Raw genomic sequence first — 25295 nt, forward strand, 5'->3', positions numbered from 1 at the left:
CGGTCCGGATGTCCTCTTCTTGCCGGATAGGAGGAAGACTTTGGACCCTCTTCTGGACTTCTTCAGTGGATGTCTAGCCCCCGCTTGGGTTGGATGAAGATCTTGGAGCCAGGACGGATCGGTGAACCTGGCATGGTGAAGACAAGGTAGGAAGATCATCAGGGGGGTAGTGTTAGGTTTATTTAAGGGGGGTTTGGGTTAGATTAGGGGTATGTGGGTGGTGGGTTGTAATGTTGGGGGGGGGTATTGTATGTTTTTTTTTACAGGCAAAAGAGCTGAAATTCTTGGGGCATGCCCCGCAAAGGGCCCTGTTCAGGGCTGGTAAGGTAAAAGAGCTTGTAATATTTGTATTTTAGAATAGGGTAGGGAATTTTTTATTTTGGGGGGCTTTGTTATTTTATTAGGGGGCTTAGAGTAGGTGTAATTAGTTTAAAATTGTTGTAATATTTTTCTTATCTTTGTAAATATTTTATTATTTTCTGTAACTTAGTTCTTTTTTATTTTTTGTACTTTAGATAGTTTATTTAATTTTATTTATTTGTAGCAATTGTGTTTAATTAATTTATTGATAGTGTAGTGTTAGGTTAATTGTAGGTAATTGTAGGTAGTTTATTTAATTATTTTATTGATAGGGTAGTGTTAGGTTTAATTATATCTTAGGTTAGGATTTATTTTACAGGTAAATTTGTTATTATTTTAACTAGGTAACTATTAAATAGTTCTTAACTATTTAATAGCTATTGTACCTGGTTAAAATAATTACAAAGTTGCCTGTAAAATAAATATTAATCCTAAAATAGCTATAATATAATTATAAATTATATTGTAGCTATATTAGGATTTATTTTACAGGTAAGTATTTAGCTTTAAATAGGAATTATTTATTTAATAAGAGTTAATTTATTTCGTTAGATAAAAATTATATTTAACTTAGGGGGGTGTTAGTGTTAGGGTTAGACTTAGCTTTAGGGGTTAATACATTTATTAGAATAGCGGTGAGCTCCGGTCGGCAGATTAGGGGTTAATAATTGAAGGTAGGTGTCGGCGATGTTAGGGAGGGCAGATTAGGGGTTAATACTATTTATGATAGGGTTAGTGAGGCGGATTAGGGGTTAATAACTTTATTATAGTAGCGCTCAGGTCCGCTCGGCAGATTAGGGGTTAATAAGTGTAGGTAGGTGTCGGCGACGTTGTGGGGGGCAGATTAGGGGTTAATAAATATAACATAGGGGTCGGCGATGTTAGGGGTAGCAGATTAGGGGTACATAGGGATAACGTAGGTGGCGGCGATTTGCGGTCGGAAGATTAGGGGTTAATTATTTTAAGTAGCTTGCGGCGACGTTGTGGGGGGCAAGTTAGGGGTTAATAGATATAATACAGGGGTCGGCGGTGTTAGGGGCAGCAGATTAGGGGTACATAAGTATAACGTAGGTGGCGGTCGGCAGATTAGGGGTTAAAATTTTTAATCGAGTGGCGGCGATGTGGGGGGACCTCGGTTTAGGGGTACATAGGTAGTTTATGGGTGTTAGTGTACTTTAGGGTACAGTAGTTAAGAGCTTTATAAACCGGCGTTAGCCAGAAAGCTCTTAACTCCTGCTATTTTCAGGCGGCTGGAATCTTGTCGTTAGAGCTCTAACGCTCACTGCAGAAACGACTCTAAATACCGGCGTTAGGAAGATCCCATTGAAAAGATAGGCTACGCAAATGGCGTAGGGGGATCTGCGGTATGGAAAAGTCGCGGCTGTAAAGTGAGCGTTAGACCCTTTAATCACTGACTCCAAATACCAGCGGGCGCCCAAAACCAGCGTTAGGAGCCTCTAACGCTGGTTTTGACGGCTACCGCCGAACTCTAAATCTAGCCGTCAGTTTTACAAACTTTTCCTCCTATGGAGGTGGCGAAGTAAGTTGTGCTTGATTTCTTCTGTGATAGGCGCTTCTAAGCATTCTGAAGCCCAATTCTTCTGAGTACAGTGTTTGTCAGTGGGATGTGAAGGGAGTATTGCTTATTGATTTAGTGGTTTCACCCATGGGAAATCCTTTCAAAGGCTCTCTAATCGGTCGCAGGAATTCATCTCCTGCCTCCCTTTTCAGATCGACGTTATACTCCTATACCATTACCTCTGCTGATGTTTTTCAGTACTGGTTTGGCTGTCTGCTATATGTGGATGGGTGTCTTCCGGTAAGTATGTATAATTTTTTAAGACACTCTCAGCTATGTTTGGCACTTTATGTTATAAAGTTTTAAATATATGTATTTACTTATATTTGCCAAGAGTCAGGTCTATGTTTATTTCCCTTTTCTGCAGTATATCAGTTTCATTATGGAATTTGTATTTGTGAAGATTATTATTCTTACCTGGGGTTCAAATTGACTTTGTTTTCCCAAATTTTTGCGGGCTCGCGAGGACGCAAAATGCCATTCTTTATGGCATAATTCTTGGCACTAAAATTTTTTTGGCGCGGAATCGCGTCTAGGATGAAGCAAGTTTCGTAATTTCCTGCGTCTTGTTGTTTTGGCGCAAAGTCGCACTTGTTATGACGCGAGATGTTAGCTTTGGCGGCAACATTTTTTTTGGAATTTCCTTTTGCGTCATACTTGATTATTTTATTTTATTACCCCTCTTCCTTTATTGCTTCTGGTTCTCTTCATATTATCAAGAACCATAATGCTTATTTTTTTGATTTTTACTTTAGCATAAGCATTTTTTCCCATTTCTGAAACTGCTATATGAGGAAATTGGATATATTGTTTAAATGTTATTTTTTTCTTTTTACATTTTGCAAGATTTCTCAGTCTGATCCTGCCTCTGATGTTGCTGTAGAAACCATGCTGCCTGAACACAGTTCTACCAAAGCTAAGTGTGTCTGTTGTAAATTAACTGATGTTATTTCTTCAGCTCAATTATGTGGCATCTGTCATGATAAGCTTTTGCATGCGGATAATGTTTCTATTAGTACTAATACATCGTCTGTTGTTCCTTCAACGTCTAATGTACCTAATATTCCTGCAGATGTTAAAGATTATATTGCTGCAGCTATAGATAAGGCTATGTCTGCTATTCCGCCTTCAAATAAACGTAAAAGGTCTTTTAAAACTTCTCATATTTCTGATGAACTTTGTATTGACCGACAGCATACTGAAATGTACTCTGCTGATGAGGATTCCTCTGGTTCATAGGATCAGTTCTGAAATTGTCAAATCTTCCTATCTGTTTAAGATTGATTTTATTCGCTCTTTGTTAAAGGAAGTTCTGATTACTTTGGGTATTGAAGAGTCTAGTCCTCTTGATTAAAAAAACAGTAAACGTTTAAATTCTGTTTTTAAACCCCCTAAGGTTGCTCCTGATGTTTTTCCTATTCCATATGCTGTTTCCTGATAAATTAATTTCTTTTACACTGGCAAGAGTCCATGAGACCCACCCTTTATTTTGGTGGTTATGAATTTTTTTGTAAAAAAGCACATTATTTTTCCAGTTCCTATTTTTGTATGCATTTTTACTCCTTTTTACACCTCACTACTTGGCTATACGTTAAAACTGAGGTATGTGTGTGGTGGGAGGTATATTTGTAGGCATTTTGAGGTTTGGGAAACTTTGCCCCCTCCTGGTAGGAATGTATATCCCATACGTCACTAGCTCATGGACTCTTGCCACTATGAAATAAATTAATTTATCAGGTAAGTTCTTACATAAATTATGTTTTTTGTGCACATTGGGTAGCGTTCGTATTACAAATTGAAAGTAAACTGTTTTCGCTTGCACGGTAACCCGACGGGCGTAAAAAGCCGAACTTAGAATATCCTGTGCTCGATAACCTATTTCCCTATCAAAGTCAATGGAGCAAAAAAAAGTGGAAAAAATAAAAATGAACACCCAACTCGTGCACAAACCTGATCGCATATTCTCATGTTCTCTAACCCTACATGAAAATATGAATATTTCACATTACAATGTTCTTCACATAGAAGAAAATGTTCTATTTATTCATAAATACATATTTCTAAATATAACTTATTTTATTTTGGTACAATATATACATACATGATTATATATAGGTATGTCTATATATATATATATATATATATATATATATATATATATATATATATATATATATATATATATATTTAGATATATTCCTATATATAGCTGTATATAACATATTCCTCTATATGCAGAACATTGGAATGTGAAATATTTACACTAAATATACAGTTTTAAACACTATTACATATGAATATTACATCAATATGTTTTACATGTTCTCCTCTACTTCAAGTGAAGGTAAAGTTATGTTAGTCTCTATCCAGTAATCCATTAATGTATTAAAAATAATATAGGTCTCATTCATATTGTTTTTTTTATTTGGCGCTTTAATCAAGTTATAAACAGTTTTCAGGCAATTTAATAACCTTGTTTATTCAACCCGTAATTTTTTCCTTGCAATCACGTTTTCCGATCGTCCTATTGAAATTTAGGCCGTTAGGAGGCCATGACTAGACGTCATCCTCCCACTCATTAAACTTATTTTTTCCATTCAACACCATGCGCGCTCCCGTTTCGTACATGCGTTCTAGTTACAGGTAGGAATCCCTTAATACGTTATCCGCATTGTATAAATTATACGGATAAGTGCATCAGTTTACTTTGATGTTTCCACACCAATTACCTCATGCGCATCGCCGAATAGCGCATGTGCAGATGAAAGCGAAGTCATTGATTAGCGCATGCGCAGTTAAAAGCTGCATCATATACGCACTTTTGAGAGATGTAGAGAGCGGGTGGGACCGCTCTATACTTCACAAAGCTGAAAATGCAGAAATAGGGGTTGGGAGGAGTCAGCTACGAAACGGTAGGGATTTATAAATATAAATATTTTTAAAACTAGACATGAAATATAGAAAAAATACTTAGCGATTACATTATAGTTATATTAATAAATATACTTTCAGCTTGTAATACGAGCAATAAACCCCTTTTCGCTTGTGGGTAACTGTTAGAACTCCACTCGTAATCTAGCCCGCTTAGAGTATTAAATTTGCTCCTAACTTTTTTTTTGGCATATTCTTCATACTTACATGAAATCACCCTTTCCTGATTTGTTCATTAATTCTCATGGGGTTAAGAATTCATATTAAATTTACATCAAGGAGTCACAAGTAAAGACAGTGAAGTATACATAAATCATAATGGATTCACATATTGGTACAGACTAACAAATTAATTACATGTGTAGATAGTTTGGGTTCTGGTCCATTTGGCAAATCGTGGTCTACAAAATGAACTTCATGGTATTTTATTAGACCTGCAGAACAAATATACGGAAAAAAAAGAGAGAAAAACATTTAGCTTTTAAATATACAATTTTCTTTTATAATTTCTTGTTTATTGGTGCATAAAAAATTAGATATGCTCAGAGGTTTGAATCTATTTTTGTTTATATACCACTGCACATTCACTTATTTCGAATGATTTACTGTAGTATGTTTACAAGCTTTCTTATTTTCATTACGTAGGAGCCCCTCAACAATCGATTCAAAGACCTTCTATCCAAGCGTGCAGAGCTCCAGAAAAAGTTGGAAGACCTTAAGCGAGAACTTGGCAATCGCTCTTCTTCAACAGAGAGAGGTGGCTCCCCTCATTCTGCTACTACCATTCAGACAGTTGTATAGTCATTGCCTTAATTTGCATTACATTTATGTTTCAATTGTATTTATTTGGTATAAATTGCTTTGAAGAACACAATTAGTTGGTGGTTCTACTATCGCAATTTCTTAGCCAAGTAAGAGCAGAAATTATGGCAATTGTTGGTTGCATAATTTGATCATTTTTATGAGTTCAGTAAAGAATATTGATAACATTTAGTAAACATAAGCAGATAAAATGTCTTTCACTGCTGACTGTGTACATTAAAGGGACAGTGAATACATTTCATGCACCTCTGTCTAATCATGGGTGCTGCCAATATGGAACCTAGGTTTACGATGGCGGCCCCAAGCCGCAGTCAGCAATTTATACTTGTGTAAGTGAAACATTCTACTATCCATAGTACTATCTGAATTTGCACAAATCTTAGTGTATTGCACTTTCAGAAGAATAAATCCGGCTCCAAAAATTGCAGAATGCGTCTTGCGGTCACCATCTTCGGCAATCGCTTAGTACTGAATGCACAAGCCTGCTCAGTACAATTCCTATAAAATGTATTTAGCATTTAATGCCTCTTTAACATTACTATTTAAGCGTGCAATAAAACATAAGCAATTTCCAAAGGTTAGTGTGCAGTAGGTAACATTATACTGGAGGTGTAAGTGAAATATATATCTAACATATATTAGAACAAAAACTATTTTCTTCTTAAATGGGAAGAGTCCACAGCTGCATTCATACTGGAGGTGTAAGTGAAATATATATCTAACATATATTAGAACAAACACTATTTTCTTCTTAAATGGGAAGAGTCCACAGCTGCATTCATTACTTTTGGGAATTCTGAACCTGGCCACCAGGAGGAGGCAAAGACACCCCAGCCAAAGGCTTTAAATACCTCCCCCACTTCCCTCATCCCCCAGTCATTCTTTGCCTTTCGTCACAGGAGGTTGGCAGAGAAGTGTCAGAAGTTTGAGATAGTCTCTTATGGAGAGTAGTACTCTTTGAAATGGGACTGGAGCTTTAAGTAATTATGTCAGCCTCTCAGTGAGAGCATGGATGAAGGTTAGAGTCCGGAGATGCAGGTAGAGTCTTTCTGCGAAACCATCCCGACTCATATTAACAGCTCCTTGGCAATCAGCATTGACGAGTTTCGCTGCCTGCCTTTATTCACTCAAGTCCATGTCAGAAGCGAGGCTACTATCTGTCACACTTGAAGGGCCGTGTTCCTGTTACATGGCGCAGATTCCGGTAAGATTATTTCATTTTATTTAATTTTGTGAATGTAATGGTAACGAGAGAAGGTAGGGTCCCAGTGGGACTCCTTTTATCTTAAAAAAGGAATCATGGGTTAATATCTCCTGAGGGGGGTTATTGAAAAGGGGGGGGGGACTTTAATCATGTTTGTTATGTGGTTCTATCTGCTAATGCGTAATAATACTTTGGCTCATGGCTTTTCGGAACATAACAGCCTTATCAATTGGCGCAATCTCTTTAGATTTGTGCGCTCTTTATGTGACTGGCACGGTGTACCTCGTGACCGGGTGCGGTTGCGTTGTTTTCCACTTTCGTATGCTGACTGTGTGGCGACAGAGAGAGTCTACTCGTTGGTTGTCTGGTTCACAGGAGGTGCTGAGTGCCCCAGCCATTGGGTGTGTTAAAAGGGGTGCCAGTTAGTGTTTGTCATTTTTGTAATCCCAAGATTATGGAGGATTCTGATTTTTTAGACACGGATGTCTCCGATGCGGAGAATGCGTCTTGTGATGAATATGAAATGGCCCTGGTTATCCATGCCCATCAGTTATGTTCCGATTGCCGTTCTAGAGTACTCTCTTCTCACTACTCAGAGACCTTAGAGTGCGTTGAGCCATCCGCCCCAGAGGATTCTATGTCCGGCGAGGCACGTGCCCCAGAACCTTCCTTTGATACGCAAGCAGGTGTCCCTATGGCCTTTACTCCTTTTCCGGAAGGTGGCTAGTTTCCTCCAGAGGTTACGGCAAGGTTCCGCATGGACATATCTATGGCACTGGCTCACTTATATCTCCCAAGTGAAATATTTTTAAGGTACTGTCCGTGTTCTGTCAACCAAGGCTCGTCGGGCGTGGGATCGCTTGATTCAGTTTGGTCTTCAGGAGAAGCGTCGGCCCCTGAGGCTTCAGGGGCCCCAACCTCGGGCCGGGGTCGTTTATCAGTTATGTTCCAATTGCCGTTCTAGAGTACTCTCTTCTCACTACTCAGGGACCTTAGAGTGCGTTGAGCCATCCGCCCCAGAGGATTCTATGTCCGGCGAGGTGCGTGCCCCAGAACCTCGGGGCCGGGTCGTTTATCGATCCGGCGAGGGATGATTTTGCCTTCCGTTATAGGCTGGCACGTCTTCGTGTTCTACTAAGGCATGTTTTGGCGTAGCTGGAGGATTCCAGTCCTAGTGGGCTGAGGGATCCGAGGCAAGCTGGGTTAGACGTTTGGGGATGAAGCTAATCTTCTTGACGTCTCCATTTTTCTTTCTTTTATGTATCGGTTCCAGTTCTGAGCTTGGGTGAATGGGGCCTCTGATCGGCTGGTCCTGTTGGCGTACCCATTTACCTTGGGCGTTCACCTGCGGGTGCTGCCATACTTTTATTTTGATCCGGATGGATGTGTTTGATTTGTTTTTAATAAGCTCACGTCTGATATAATTCCCATTTTGGGAACATTCTTTCTCTGGAACTGATACTTGCGATTTTGTGGTCACATGGGCACTTCTTTGGAAGTTGCGCACTTTTGGTTAGGAACGAAGTTATGTCCTAATTCATATTATCGAACCTTCAGGTTGATTTTTCTTGGACCTTAGACAGTTTTGGGGTGTTCTTGTACCAGGCAGGTACTGGTTGGGCGCTGTCTGCTGTTCCTTGGGTTCATGTCACCCTTGTGGTGCCAATTATCCTGTCGGATCCTGAATGTCACTTGGCCTATTGATATGGACTTCAGGCTCGGATCCTACTACGAAGTATGGGGCCTAGTGGGTAGATAAAAACGTTTCTGGAAGAAGGGTTGGGAGTTCTGATACAAGTTGGCCTTTTATGGGCCTATGGCCACTCCACCCTAAATGTGTCTGATCTTCTCTGATCTTGGAAGCTAAGGAGGGTTGAGCCTGGTTAGTAGTTGGATGGAATACCGGGTGTTCCAATTTACTTGAGTTACGTGACCGACTTTTTCAAGACGTCATCGCAGTTCCTAAGGTCCCTGGGGACTCGGAACCGTACTTTTCCACTCCTATAGTGTACTTTTCCACTCCTGTAGATGTGAATGACCTCCGGAGGTCTGGTTTGCCGGGTGATGGACAATTTACGTCTTCACTTGCGGGCCATATGTCGACTCTTGTAGCCTAGTCGCATTTGTTTTGCGGTGGTGGAGTTTTTCCTTCCTTCCCTTTTTGGGTTGGATCATCTGTTCTGGAAGTACGGAGAATTTCCTTTTTCCTTTTTTCTCAGCGTTTTGTTTGCTCTGGTACATGGAGTGCAGGGGTCTCCCTGCCTTTTCTGCCAGGAGCTGCAAAAAGAGGCTCCCTTTGTTATTCCTGTTGCAGGGATTTCGGGAGAACGATCCGGTAAGGATTTCTGGAGACTGTCGTCTTCTCACTCTAAGAACTGCTCCTTGTCATACCATGGTCTTTAGACTCTTGGGTGCTATCCTTTGACCTTATGCAGATCTAGCCTTTTGGGCTTGAGGGTAGGAGGTCCGAGGGTAGGAGGTCCTAGGTTAGTCACAGACTTTTGCCTTTCTGGGGTAAGGGAAATGTCCTTTCTCTTCACCAGGCAGTGGATCAGGTCATTCGGCCTGTCTAGAGAGGATAGCCTTGTGATCCAAGGGTACTGGTTGCCCATTTCTTCAACTAGTCAGGAGTTTTTTTTCAAACTTTTGGGTTTGAGGCTGTTGCTAGGTAATCTATGTCTACGGACTTTAGATGGTGGAGGGCTCCTACCATTGGAGGCAGCTGATAGATTCCTCAGGAAGTTAGATCTTTTGATTGGTTCTGTTTTTATAGGACTCTGACTTAGGACCATGTCTCTTGCCTGGAACGGGCATGGGCATTTCTGCTTACCCTTTGGGTTTGGTTCCCCCCCCGTGTACCTTTGAGGGCGGGGCTTCTGACTCTCATGGGAGATTACTGTCTGCCTGAGGCTTAAGTTTGAGGTCTCTCTGACTGGGACATCTGTGCTTCCTTGTAGACTCCAGTTGTCGTTTCAACTGGGCTGGCGATGTTGGACGAAGGGTCTTGCCTATATTATAGGGTGGTTACCGTTGCTTTGTTCCCTTTTCTTCTCACCTAGGGTGGGGGATGGGTTCTTGCGTGTTCTCCTTGACTTGGAGGTACATTCAGTATCTATGAAGGAAGGCCTGTGGGTCCTTGTTTTTCTCACCTCGTAGGATTTTTTTCCCTTCCTGGCGTACTCAGAATTACAGAACTGGATTCTGGTATTAGGATGCTGGGGTCAGAGTACTTTCTTCCCTGGGGGACTGTTCCTTCTTCTGGAAGGCTGCAGTGTAGTGGTTTTCGGACCCGAGCACGAAGTTGCCTATCATGGCTCATGGAGCATGCCAGTTTTAGTAGCAGTCAGAGTTCTACTCTGGGGTTTTGGTTCCTTGTAGATCCATCCTTTTTTCTTCCGATGGTCTGGGACTCTTGTCTTTGGTCTTTAGCCTTTGGGCTGGGACCGTTATACTGGAGGGAAGGTTGGGGATTGGTCTGCTCTGTGCAGTGTTGACCATTTACTATTATTGAGTTTGTCCTACCCTTGGGGGAGGGTGGACTCTTGGTGCCCATCTCTCTACTGGTGGCGTCTGTTGCTGGGATTTCAGGAATTTTCTGGTCGGGAGCTGTTGTCGAGATTTTCCGGCGCTTCTTGATGGGATGAGTCCCACAATGGCTTAGGGTCATCTTTACTGCCAGTAGATTGGTCATCATGAGTTCTTGTTTACAGGTGGCTCTGTGTTCTCTTGGAGAGCTCTTTTTTTAACTGCTAGGACAGTTATCCTGTCTCTGCTTGTCTATGCTTGTCTAACCTGAAGGGTTTTGACTTGGCTATGATGCAATAGGGAACTCACAGTTTTCTGGAACACCATATGTGGTATGGTGCTGTGTCAGGGATATGAGAGTGGCCTTCTGGTCATCCTTGTGACGTTTTTTTCCTGAGTATAGACTTATTTTTCTGGTCCTTGTCCTTCTAGGGAGTTTGTCTCCCCGGGCAGTGGTCCTGTGACAAACTTGGGTTGCTCTGTTTGATTTGAGTCTGTGTTGGATGGTCTTTTGGATCTCTTATGGGGTCCTCTATTCTCCCCCTCGGGGGTAGATAGAGGTTTTTTACTTTTAGGGGTACTTTTCGTGGGAGTTGAGAGCCACTGGGCTGGCTCCTCGGAGGCCTTGTGCTCAGCAGACTCTGGGGCTTTGCAGGTTATGTAACTGATGAGCAGTTACCTGGGCTTCTGGTTTTTCCCTTATCATTTAGAGTTTTGTAGGGTGTCAGGTAATTTCAGGGTGTGGTGCCTTTTGAATGGGCCGCCTTTTTGTACCCGCCCTTTGTTTGCATTCAGTGTCCTCCAGCTTGGGTATTGTTTTCCCAAAAGTAATGAATGCAGCTGTGGACTCTCTTCCTGTTTAAGAAGAAAAACATAAATTATGCTTACCTGATAATTTTCTTTTCTTCTGACACAAAGAGTCCACAGCTCCCGTCCGCGTTTTATCTATGAGGCGGCAGTACATTTTTTGCTCTTCTGTCACCTTTTTCACCCTGATATTTATCCTATTGTTCCTTGTTCCCTTGGCAGAATGACTGGGGGATGATGGAAGTGGGGGAGGTATTTGAAGCCTTTGGCTGAGGTGTGTCTGCCTCCTCCTGATGGCCAGGTTCTGAATTCCCAAAAGTAATGAATGCAGCTGTGGACTCTTCACGTCAGAAGAAAATGATCAGGTAAGCATAATTTGTGTTTTTAAAAAGATATTGTTGCACAGAAGTAAAAACTATTTACATTAAAACATGTAGGAAATTCATGTTTATGTGCTGCTGATACCTAGGAATACATTGCTTACTGGCTTGTGAGGATAGTGCCCCCAACTGAATGAGGATAATAATCCTCCACAAGTCAAACAAGGGGCATTTATTATTAAAAATAAATTTCAGGTGCTACTAATAATAATGCACTGGATGATAAAGCCTGTTGTACAGTTGTATTAAAGTGAAAGTCAACCCTAGTGTTTCACAAACGCTAGGATTGACTATTGAAACAAATAAAGGCGACTTTCATTCATGAAGTATGAAATACTCCTTTATTTGTTTAAAGTGATCGCCGATCTGAGCCGCTACAGCAGCCAACGGCAGATCGCTGTTTTGCTGAAAGGTGACGTTTTCATCTCTTAGCAAATAGCCATGCAGGAAATCCGGCTCCCAAGGACGCCTAGCCGGATTTACCGCACGGCAATTGACTAAGAAAATGTCACCTCTCAAGCAAAACAGCGATCTGCTGTGGGCTGCCGTAACAGCTAAGATAGGCGATCACTTGAAACAAATAAAGGAGCTTTCTGCATGAAGTATTTTATACTTCATGAATGAAAGTCCCCTTTATTTGTTTCAGTAGTCAATCCAAGTGTTTCTGAAACGCTAGGGTTGACTTTCACTTTAATTACCAGTTTCTCAAAGCAAATTATAAAGACTTACTCTCTTTAATTTGTGCCTAAATCTACACTACTAAAAAAAACAGTGACACTGTATTATTTTTCATGTACAGGGATAACTGGTGAGTGAGGTATATTCGTTTTCGTTATTTAAAGGAACATTGTGGTACAAAAATGACGACATGCTTTAATTTGTTAGAGCATATCATTTTTGCAGAAGTTGCCATGGAAAGCTATGTGTTTAACACCTGCAAAGAGATTAAACACATAGGTACAATTCTGCTCTGGAGTCATAATCACCTCCTTAGCTTAGCACATCTAGTGATTGGCAGGGTCATGTGACTGCCACTTCCGAATTAGCTCACCTAGGCCTAGATTTGGAGTTTGGCGGTAGCCGTGAAAACCAGCGTTAGAGGCTCCTAACGCTGGTTTTAGGCTACCGCCGGTATTTGGAGTCAGTCAAAAAAGGGTCTAACGCTCACTTTTCAGCCGCAACTTTTCCATACCGCAGATCCCCTTACGTCAATTGCGTATCCTATCTTTTCAATGGGATCTTTCTAACTCCGGTATCTAGAGTCGTGGCTGAAGTGAGCGTTAGAATTCTAAAGACAAAACTCCAGCCGCAGAAAAAAGTCAGTAGTTAAGAGCTTTTTGGGCTAACGCCGGTTCATAAAGCTCTTAACTACTGTGCCCTAAAGTACACTAACACCCATAAACTACCTATGTACCCCTAAACCGAGGCCCCCCCACATCGCCGACACTCGATTAAATTTTTTTAACCCCTAATCTGCCGACCGCCACCTACGTTATCCTTATGTACCCCTAATCTGCTGCCCCTAAGACCGCCGACCCCTATATTATATTTATTAACCCCTAATCTGCCCCCCTCAACGTCTCCTCCACCTGCCTACACTTATTAACCCATTAATCTGCCGACCGCAAAGAGCCGCCACCTACATTATAGCTATGTACCCCTAATCTGCTGCCCCTAACACCGCCGACCCCTATATTATATTTATTAACCCCTAATCTGCCCTCCCTAACATCGCCAACACCTAACTTCAATTAATAACCCCTAATCTGCCGACCGAATCTCGCCGCTATTCTAATAAATGTATTAACCCCTAAAGCTAAGTCTAACCCTAACACTAACACCCCCCTAAGTTAAATATAATTTAAATCTAACGAAATAAATTAACTCTTATTAAATAAACTATTCCTATTTAAAACTAAATACTTACCTGTAAAATAAACCCTAATATAGCTACAATATAAATCATAATTATATTATAGCTATTTTAGGATTTATATTTATTTTACAGGTAACTTTGTATTTATTTTAACCAGGTACAATAGCTATTAAATAGTTAAGAACTATTTAATAGCTACCTAGTTAAAATAATTACAAAATTACCTGTAAAATAAATCCTAACCTAAGTTACAATTAAACCTAACACTACACTATCAATAAATAAATAAAATACCTACAATTACCTACAATTAAACCTAACACTACACTATCAATAAATTAATTAATTACAATACCTACAAATAACTACAATGAAATAAACTAACTAAAGTACAAAAAATAAAAAAATATTTACAAACATAAGAAAAATATTACAACAATTTTAAACTAATTACACCTACTCTAAGCCCCCTAATAAAATAACAAAGCCCCCCAAAATAAAAAATGCCCTACCCTATTCTAAATTACAAAAGTTCAAAGCTCTTTTACCTTACCAGCCCTGAACCGGGCCCTTTGCGGGGCATGTCCCAAGAAATTCAGCTCTTTTTCCTTTAAAAAATCCCATCTTCTTCCGACGACGACTTCCCGACGAATGACGGTTCCTTTAAGGGACGTCATCCAAGATGGCGTCCCTCGAATTCCGATTGGCTGATAGAATCCTATCAGCCAATCGGAATTCGAGGGACGCCAGCTTGGATGACATCATTTAAAGGAACCGTCATTCGGCGAGTAGGCGTCGGGAGAAGAGGATGTTCCGCGTCGGATGGAAGATGATGGCTCCCGAAGAAAGAAGATTGAAGATGCCGTTGATAGAAGACTTCATCCGGATCATGGACCTCTTCAGCTCCCGCTTGGATGAAGACTTCAGCCGGATCATGGACCTCTTCAGCCCCCCGCTTGGGCTTGAATCAGGACATCGGAGGAGCTCTTCTGGATCGATCGGTGAACCTGGTATGGTGAAGATAAGGTAGGAAGATCTTCAGGGGCTTAGTGTTAGGTTTATTTAAGGGGGGTTTGGGTTAGATTAGGGGTATGTGGGTGGTGGGTTGTAATGTTGGGGGGGGGTATTGTATGTTTTTTTTTACAGGCAAAAGAGCTGAACTTCTTGGGGCATGCCCCGCAAAGGGCCCTGTTCAGGGCTGGTAAGGTAAAAGAGCTTTGAACTTTAGTAATTTAGAATAGGGTAGGGCATTTTTTTATTTTGGGGGGCTTTGTTATTTTATTAGGGGGCTTAGAGTAGGTGTAATTAGTTTAAAATTGTTGTAATATTTTTCTAATGTTTGTAAATATTTTTTTATTTTTTGTAACTTAGTTCTTTTTTTATTTTTTGTACTTTAGTTAGTTTATTTCATTGTATTTATTTGTAGGAATTGTATTTAATTTATTTATTGATAGTGTAGTGTTAGGTTTAATTGTAGATAATTATAGGTATTTTATTTAATTTATTTATTGATAGTGTAGTGTTAGGTTTAATTGTAACTTAGGTTAGGATTTATTTTACAGGTAAATTTGTAATTATTTTAACTATTTTAGCTATTAAATAGTTCTTAACTATTTAATAGCTATTGTACCTGGTTAAAATAAATACAAAGTTACCTGTAAAATAAATATTAATCCTAAAATAGCTATAATATAATTATAATTTATATTGTAGCTATATTAGGATTTATTTTACAGGTAAGTATTTAGCTTTAAATAGGAATAATTTATTTAAGAAGAGTTAATTAATTTCGTTAGATTAAAATTATATTTAATTTAGGGGGGTGTTAGTGTTAGGGTTAGACTTAGCTTTAGGGGTTAATACATTTATTAGAATAGCGGTGAGCTCCAGTCGGCAGATTAGGGGTTAATAATTGAAGTTAGGTGTCGGCGATGTTAGGGAGGGCAGATTAGGGGTTAATACTATTTATTATAGGGTTAGTGAGGCGGATTAGGGGTTAATAACTTTATAATAATAGCGGTGCGGTCCGCTCGGCAGATTAGGGGTTAATAAGTGTAGGCAGGTGGAGTTTTACAGGAAATAGTTATTGGCTACTAACACCAACTGATTATCTTCTTATAAAAACCAAAACTTAATTTAAAAAGTAGTGTAGCTGCTAAATAAAAAATGCTACGGCTTAAACGTTTACATTGAGATTTTAAGCACTATGTTCTCAGTTTTTGTTTAAAAGTAAAAGGAATCCGTTGCTCCGCACACGAGTAAACGTGAAAGGAAAAATAGCAATATTTACCATCAAGAGGATTTTTTAAAAGTCCTTATGTTAAACTAATTGCCTTTATCATTTTTGCCTTTTAACATGAGGTTTTAAGATTACTAATGTTATTATTTAATCATTTTTTTTTTCTCATGGACACTGAAGCCTTAGTAGTAAATGTACTAAAAGTCTGTATGAGCAGTAGTGTTAACCAAATACTTTTTTTTTAAGTTTAAGATATATATTTATATGTGTGCCTAGTTTTGTTTAATGACTAGTTAATTTGAAATTATAATTACAGGGAAATGTTATTTAAACATGAAATACTCTGTTTTGTTGGAACCTTTTTTTTAAAAAACAAAAAAACAAAATCAGGAGCTGGCATACATGAGTATTTGCCAGTCACTGGCTGTATCCTGATCTGAAGCAAAATGGGCGTGTTCCAGAAGTGCAAACTATGTTCCATGCCGTCCTAAGAGAGATGGGCTTTAGTGCTTTTAGGACGTTATGGAACGTCCTAACTTTTGCGGCATCATGCCCCCCTCCTTGTAAAAACTGTGGTGGATCCAACTGGGGAAATGCCTAAAAACACATGCAGACCCCCAGGAGCCAATCAGCGCCTCTTGGTGTCACATGCTCGCAGTGACGATCATGTGACATCCTGTCTGCACAGATGTTTACGTTTTGATTATGGACATTTAGCTGCGTCCTGAAGGGGTTAATTCATAGTAAAACTGTGTTTTATAAAACCTTTATAGAAACTAATCAAATTATTTATCTACAGAAATCCTCAGACTTTAGTGTTGCTCTTCTGTTGAAAATCATTGATAAGTTTTTCTAAGAGACTCCAAAATGTTCTTACAAAATACAGCATTTTAGTTTTAAATTAAAATGACTTTTAAATTTTTTAGTTAAACAAAAAAAATCTCAATGTTGAATAATTTGCAGTGTCATATATTGTGTTTTTTCTTTCATAATTCAGATAGAGCATGCAGTTTTAAGCAACTTTCTAATTTACTCCTATTATCAAATTTTCTTCGTTCTCTTGCTATCTTTATTTACAAAGCAGGAATGTGATGCATAGGAGCCTGCCCATTTATGGTTGAGAACCTGGGTTATGCTTGCTTATTGGTGGGTAAATGTAAGCCTCCAATAAGCAAGCGCTATCCATGGTGCTGAACCTAAAATGGGCTGGCTGCTAAGATTTACATTCCTGCTTTTAAAATAAAGATAGCAAGAGAACGGAGAAAATTTGATAATAGGAGTAAATTAGAAAGATGCTTAAAATTTCATGCTCTATCAGAATCATAAAAGAAAAAAATTGGGTTCAGTGTCCCTTTAAGGTTTGCTTTACTTAGTTATTTTTGAGTATTGCATTTAGGATCTTAATTCACTGTCAGGCTAATACGTTAAAGCTTGGTTTTATTTAACTAGCTAAGGTCTGAATCTCTATCTATACTCCTCTGCTGTGTATCTTTGTTCTGAACAGTTTTGTACTCAAAAATCATGTGAGAGGTATTTCTTCCCTCTCTGAAAGCTCAAATTTGGGGCATGTTTTAAACGTTTTGTGTTAAAAATAATATGGATAAGACTTAAGATGTCAGTATTACTTTTGGCACACACTATATTAAAAGTTATATAACTGTTGTTTTAAGATTTCTAATTGTAAACCATTTCAGCCGCAGCATACTATAGTACAGCTTTGACGTAGCCAGTGTTTGAAATAACCAGTATTAAATATATGCTGCTTTAAATGAACAGTAACGTTAAAATTAAACTTTTATGGTTTAGATAGAGCATGCAATTTAACCAATTTTCCTATTTTTATATTTGCTTTGTTGAAAAGTAAATCTGGATAGACTCATAGGAGTTCAGGAGCATTCTATTGCAGGTAGTGTTTGCAACAATGTATAACATTGCTACAGACATGTTGCAAACTCTGTTGCCGTATAATTCTACAGATGCACTCTCTTAAGCAAGTGAATGAATTAAATTTGATAATAGAAGTAAATTAAAATGTTGTTTAAAATTGTATGCTCTATGTAAACCATGGAATTACATTTTGACTTTACTGGCAATTTAATCTATTTTTTAACACTGAGTTTAGAACCATATGCAAGTGCCTGGCACAGATGTCAGAGCTTACAAGGGTACTGATTGGTGGATAGCTCAAAGCACTAGATACCAATCAGTAGCTAAGTATGCTTGCAGATCTGCATGTTTTACACGTGCTGATTTAGTCTTAAAAAGCTATTGCAGCCTTAACACACTGTAAGGTGATTTGCAATAGTATAGTAGACTTACATGCCCCTTTAACATCATATCTGTTTTTAGTTTGTCAAGATAAAGTCTTTTGTATTAAGTATTTGTCAAATTTGTGTTTTAGCAGATAAACAAGATGTGCCTTGGCATGGCCAATATATTTTCCTGTGTGGTCTATGTAATGCCCATACATTTTACCATAAGAAGATGTTAAAGTGAATGTAAATTTTGATGCTAAAGTGCCCGGTTTTTAAAACTTCGATTAAAAACAGGGGCACTTTAATTCATAAAAATTTTCATTTCACTCCTGTTGTGAAAAAAAACTTACCTTTTAATCTTCATAGCAGCTCCAGCTTCCTCCACCTGTTTCAAAGCCTCTTCCTGGGTCTGAAATGAGGCATCGGCTTCCTCCAATCACAGCAGTGAATCAGACACTGAATCCCCCGGGGGGGAAGCTGTGATTGGAGAATGACCTATCAATCATTTCTGACATCAGAAATGGCTTGTGAGACCGGAGAAAGCTGGAGCTGCTGTGAAGTTTAAAAGGTAAGTTTTTTGTCACAACAGGAGTGAAATGTAAATTTTTATGAATTAAAGTGCCCCTGTTTTTAATCAAAGTTTTAAAAACCGGGCACTTTAGCATCAAAATTTACATTCACTTTAAAGCCTTACCCCCTTTGTGATGGCCACCACACAAATAATGGGTTCTTAGGACTGTTGGCCAGACCTGTGCTTCTATATCCCTGGAAGGCCATAAGAACACTTAAAGGGACATTGAACTGCTGGGCACAAGTACAATAGCATAGTTACTACTCACTATGCTGTTGCTTTTCCTCCTGTTCTTGTTGGTTTCTCTTCATACTGGGAGCTGCCATCTTGGAGCACAGGTATTCTCACACCTGTGACAGAATAAGTGCGCATTTACAGATCAGTGAGGATGCTGGCTTTTTGGCAACTGTGTAATGAACTTCAGGTTAGGGTGCACAATACAGAGAGGGAGGAGCTTTTGCAGCAGCTGCATTGCTATATTATTACTAGTGATTTTTTTAAAAATATATTTTGTGTGTAAATTTTTTTTTTTAAATTTAAACTCACATGCTGTATCATGCACACTAACTTCAAATAGATGATACTGCTGCCAAAGAGCAGGTACCCTGTTTATCCCTGCACACTGCTAGTTGTGTCAGACCATATAAACACCAAGATGGCAGCGCCCAGTATGAAGAGAATCTTTAAGGTATTAAAATAGGAGAATTATTATAAGAGCTGCAAGCACAGGAGTAGTAACCACTCTTTTGTAGTTGCGCTCGGCAGTTTACTGTCCCTTTAAAATGAAAGACTATGCAAAATAATAATTGAAATATATGTAAATATGTGCATTTTTCTTGGTTAATATGCTTTTTTTGTTAATTTATGCAATGAAGACTCTAAATCTATTTTACTTGATAACGTAACAGTAATGTACATACTGTCTCTGTGTTGTAGATTGTTATTCTGCAAAACAGCTTAAATAAATCATTGTAAATATAACCTGTATAAAGTCATTATTTGTCCTACCTCCTTCAGATGTGTATTGATCAAGTAGAAATGATCTACTTCCCGGGACCAATCATCTAAGCAAATGGCAATTCTAGATTTTATTAAAAATAGGAAGTATTTTGAATTAGAGCTACGGAATCTTTTGGCGCTCTACAAATAACTGATAATAATAACTCAGCTCTTTACGAAATCCCAACAGCAAATAAAACAGTAGGTTAAAGAGCACAACAAATCGGTAAGCAGAAGGATGTAACAAATAAAGTGTACACATAAGGGCCTATTTATTATGTGTCTGTCCGATATGATCCGATCAGCGGATCATGTCCGACAGACATCGCTGAATGCGGAGAGCAATACGCTCTCCGAATTCAGCATTGCACTAGCAGCTCTTGTGAACTGCTGGTGCAACGCCGCCCCCTGCAGATTCGCAGCCGCTAGCAGGGGGGTGTCAATCAACCCAATCGTATTCAATCGGGTTGAATTGCGGGGATGTCTGTCCGCCTCCTCAGAGCAGGCGGACAGGTTATGGAGCAGAGGTCTTTAGACCGCTGCTTCATAATTGGTGTTTCTGGCGAGCCTGAAGACTCGCCAGAAACACGGGCCCTCAAGCTCCGTACGGAGCTTGATAGATAAGCCCCTAAGGCCCTGTTCTAAAGAAATCGCCATTTAAAATGTGGTTTTTCAGTCAAACATTCACAAGGACAGCCCTCATGGAATTCTATAAAAAGGGGGCTGTCCCTGCGAATGGCGAGATGTCTCACATACAAATAATTAGAGCTCACTGATAGGCAAAAGTTTGCAATGGAGGACGAAGTACAGAAGGGGAAACAAACGTGTTGCAAACATGAATATTAATCCAGTAAACGTACCAAATAATGTTATACAATTCTGCACATAGTTCAGCATTATATAACATTAGCTTAGCGCTAGCTTTATAAAACAAAGGGCTGCATAGATATTGTGACGGACCACCTGGTACCCCAAATGAGTACCTCCGTCAGAACACTTCCCTTGTCCTGGACATCCTTTTATCCAGAGCAATAGCTCCTGGTACCCCCCTTTGATCGCAGTCTAAAGTTATGGAGGAGAACAGATCTGAGGCAACACTCAGTTTTCTGAACACAAAAATTAACACTTTATTTGAAAGCAGCACACAGATTTATACACCCTGGAATTCCAGATTTACAGAGCTTCAGGTTACATAGGGAATTGGTTAAACAGTAAAGCAAACATATGAACAATACATCAAACCTCTAAAAATTGTCTATTCACAGGTAAAACAGATTAACATATCAAGTTAATTAACTGGGGAAGAAAGTTTACTCAGACAATCTGATGTTGGGCAGTCTAGTTGACATAATCACACAGGAACACAATCAGTTTACCCAGACAGACTCCTGACAATCAGATTAGAAACGTAAATAAAATACATCTTATTACAGAATATAAGAACAGCTCTTATTAACTTTTAAGTCCTTTATGCCCACTTTGGTTATAGAGTCACAATTGCTCCCACAAGGGACACTCACACCCTGTACCCATCCTGTATTTATGGATACAGGGTGACATGGACATAAGACAGAGTTATGAAAGTACATGTGGTGTCCAGCATATAAAATTCCACATTTCCATGCAGTCTCTGGGTATCCTTAAGCCCATGTACCTCCAGCCCAAAGAATGTTCCATAACAGGCCCTCAGATCTTGGTGACTCACGTCACAGATATTTACCTAAGAAAATGACTTTTACACAACGCCGCTCCTTGCTCTACTGAGCGGTCTGTTTTTTTCAGAAGCGCCTCGTGGCACACTGTCTATTTACAGCCGCTCTGACCGTGCCATTAAACTCAATCTTGCTCGCTCCCGATCTGGTCTGGTAGCGAGCTAGATTCAGTTTAATGATGTGGTCGGGCCGGCTGTGAATATACAGCGTGCCACAATGCATTTCTGAAAAAAACAGACCTGCTCAGGAGAGCAAGGAGCGGTGTTCTGTAAAAATCATTTTCTTAGGTAAATATCTATGCAGCCCTTTGTTTTATAAAGCTAGCGCTAAGCTAATGTTATATAATTCTGCACTATGTGCAGAATTATATAACATTATTTGGTATCTTTACTGGCCCTTTAATACAAATCAAATTACGCTGCTTTCAGTGCACTGTACCTTAAATTCCCTGTAATTTTCATATACATGGGTTTTCCTATCAGATTAATTAGTGTTTTGAGTATTTTGGTCAAAACATTCCACCGAAAATATTTATAGAATTACGTTGGGATTTGAGGCAAAATTTCATATTCGCCCATGTTCAGCCCAATTTCTGAAAAAAAAAAAAACAATTACGCTTTGTATTTTGTATTTTTAAATACATATTTCCTTCCTAAGATAGGGAGAGTCCACAGCTTCATTCCTTACTGTTGGGAAATACAACACCTGGCCACCAGGAGGAGACAGACACCCCAGCCAAAGGCTTAAATATCCCTCCCACTTCCTCATTACCCCAGTTATTTTTTGCCTTTTGTCACGTTAGGAGGTGGCAGAGAAGTGGCAGAAGATTCAGAGAGTCCTGAAAAAGGGTATCTGCCCTTCGAGATAGGACTGGAGTTTTAAGTAGTCATGTCAACCTCTCAGTGAGAGTATTAATGAAAGTTAGAGTCTGGAGATGCAGGGAAAATTTTTCTGAAAAACCATCCAGATTACTGCTAACAGCTCCTAAGCAATCATTTTCACTGCCTGCTTTCTCTCACTCAAGTCCATGTCAGGAGCGATGCTATAAGACTGTCACACTTGAGAAGCTGTGTTCTGTTCCACAGCATGGATCCTGGAGGTAAGATCGTTTCAACTTTTACACATAAAATGCTGTAACGGTCACAGTGTGGCTCCTTTATAGGATCCAGGGTTAATATCCTCTGAAGGGGGTTTATTGAACAGTTGGGGTTAATTAATCAGTGTATTAATTATTTACATGCTGCTTTGTGTGATTTTTTTTCCTGGGCTGATAGACTGTGTTTTTTTGGCGGGAACAAACCGGTTTCACTTTTACGTTTCACTTTCCTTTTTGAAAGTGTTGCGCAGCTCCTATTACTTGTTGGACTTGTAATAACAGGGGTCTATGTTCATTTCCTCCATTCCGACTGAGACGTGAACCTGAGGAGAGCTTTTCCTCTGTGAACTGTCTGGGTCTAGGAGGTGGTGAGTGCCCCAGCCATTGGGAGTATAAAGGTGCAGTTTTCTATAATAAAAAAGTTTTTGTGTCCTTCTGTGGGTATAACCTGAGCTATGGAGTACTCTTATATGTTAGAAGGTACTCCTTCTGTACTAAATCATACCTGTTTATATTGTGAGGAGGCCGTGGTTTTCACGCCCACTCAATTATGTTCCACATGCCTTAACACCGTTATAATGTCTAAGAAGGGAGATAAGCCTGCTAAGGCTCTTAGTCCATCTGAACTGTCTACCTCTTAGGACTCGGCGTCCCGTGAGATTACAACCCTTGCTACATTATCCACTCCACATGCAGTTCCCCGTAGCACATCTAATCCTTCATCCGGAGGGGGCCTTCTTCCTGCGGACTTTGCCGTGCAGTTACAAACGAAGGTGTCTGCGGCCCTCAGTGCATTACCTTGCACTAACAAACACAAGAGAAAGGTTAAACATAGCTCTCCTGACTCGGAGTCATCTAAATATTTATCGGATTTAGCTATTATGTCCCAGTTATCTGATAATGAGTTAACCTCTGTAGCTTCAGAGGGTTAACTTTCTGTGTTGGAGTCCTTAGCGTCTAAGCCTCCTGCTGCGGAGGAACTGTCCTTTAGATTTAAAATTGAGCACTTGCGTTTTTTATTAAAGGAGGTTCTGTCTACGTTAGAGGTTCCAGAGGTCGCACTGCCTGAAGAACCTATGATACCTAAATTAGACAGCGTTTACAAAGACAGGAAAGTTCCTTTGACTTTTCCTGTGCTGGTTAAGATAGCGAACATTATTAGGAACGAATGGGAAAGAATTGGTTCTTCCTTTTCTCTCTCGTCTACTTTTAAAAAGTTGTTCCCGGTCCCCGACTCTCAACTGGATTTGTGGGGCTCTATTACTAAGGTGGATGGTGCCATCTCTACGCTTGCTAAACATACTACTATACCTCTTGAGCATAGTTCTTCATTCAGAGAGTCAATGGATAAGAAAATGGAAACCTTTCTGAGAAAGATGTTTCAACATACAGGATTTTTGTTTCAACCAGCGGCTGCAGTTGCCGCGGTTGCCGGAGCGGCTACCGACTGGTGCGACTCTTTGAACTCATTGAGGTGGAGTCTCCTCTCGAGGATATTCAAGACTGAATGAAAGCTCTTAGAATTGCTAATTCTTTTATCTGTGATGCGAACATGCAAATTATTTGCCTAAATGCAAAGGCCTCTGGCTTTGCGGTCCTAGCCCGCCAGGCTCTTTGGTTGAAGTCTTGGTCTGCGAATATGAATTCTAAGTCCAGACTCCTTTCTCTTCCCTTCAAGGGAAAGATTTTATTTGGTCCAGGCCTGGACTCTATTATTTCTACGGTAACCGGAGGCAAGGGTGCCTTCCTACCACAAGATAAGAAGAACAAGTCTAAGGGACAACAATCTTCTAATTTTCGTTCTAACAAATCCCAACAACAACAATCCTCCTCTAAGCCGAGCAACCCAAGAGTACTTGGAAGCCGTATCAGTCCTGGAATAAATCCAAGCAGAATAAGAAGATCGCCGAAAACAAATCGGCATGAAGAGGCTGCCCCTGATCCGGGATCAGATCATGTAGGGGCAGAATTTCTCTTTTTTCAGACACCTGGTTCAAGGACATACATGATCCATGGGTCATGGAGGTGGTATCTCAGGGATATAAGATAGGCTTCAAATCTCATCCGCCAAGGGGCAGATTCCTTCTCTCAAATCTGTCTACCAGACCAGAAAAGAGGGATGCCTTTCTAGGGTCCATTCGGGATCTATCCTCCTTAGGAGTTGTTGTCCCGGTGCCTATCAAAGAAAGAGGTTTGGGGTTTTATTCAAACCTTCGTGGTCCCAAAGAAAGAGGGAACTTTACACCCAATTCTGCACCTAAAGTTCTTAAACAAATTTCTCAGTGTCCCTTCTTTCAAGATGGAGACGATAAGGTCCATCCTTCCTTTAATTCAAGAAGGACAGTTTATAACCACTATAGATCTGAAGGACGTTTACCTTCATGTTCCAATCCACAGGGAACACTTTCAGTTCCTGAGGTTTGCATTCCTGGACCAGCACTTCCAGTTCATTGCCCTTCCGGTTGGCCTAGCTACTGCTCCAAGAATCTTTACGAAGGTTCTCGGGGCTCTTCTAGCCATTGCCAGAACTCAGGGTATTGCAGTAGCCCCATACTTGGATGATATGCTGGTGCAAGCACCATCCTTTCATCTTGCGGAAGAATTCTCTGAGTCCCTTCTCAGTCTTCTTCAATCACATGGATGGAAGATAAACTTGGAAAAGAGTTCTCTTATCACAAGTACCAGGATGGAATTCCTGGGTACTATAATAGACTCCATATCCATGAGGATATTTCTAACAGACCAGAGACTTTGCAAGCTAGCTTCGGCATGTCTTGCCCTCCAGACCTCCTTGAGACCCTCTGTGGCTCAGTGTATAGGGGTGATTAGTCTCATGGTGTCCTGCACCATTCCTTTTGCCAGGTTTTGTCTCAGACCTTTACAACTGTGCATGCTGAGGCAGTGGAATGGTGATCATTCAGATCTGTCTCAACAAATTG

General features: G+C 39.9%; 1 protein-coding gene across 3 annotated transcripts in view; it reads left to right on the forward strand.

Annotated features, from left to right (window-relative positions):
• The window catches only part of MTMR2 (myotubularin related protein 2), a 267450-nt gene that overhangs the window by 137812 nt on the left and 104343 nt on the right, over nucleotides 1–25295 (forward strand). For 2 of the 3 annotated variants that reach the window (XM_053708592.1, XM_053708595.1), the window contains one exon: nucleotides 5516–5744. The exons of the other annotated variant lie outside the window; for it this stretch is intronic. In XM_053708592.1, coding sequence (XP_053564567.1) covers nucleotides 5516–5671 — 156 coding nt within the window. In that variant the 3' untranslated portion in view covers nucleotides 5672–5744. Of the gene's footprint in view, nucleotides 1–5515; nucleotides 5745–25295 lie in introns of those variants that run through there. 3 annotated transcript variants of the gene reach the window in all.

The sequence above is a fragment of the Bombina bombina genome, chromosome 3, assembly GCF_027579735.1.
Source record: "Bombina bombina isolate aBomBom1 chromosome 3, aBomBom1.pri, whole genome shotgun sequence".
Lineage (NCBI taxonomy): Eukaryota > Metazoa > Chordata > Amphibia > Anura > Bombinatoridae > Bombina > Bombina bombina.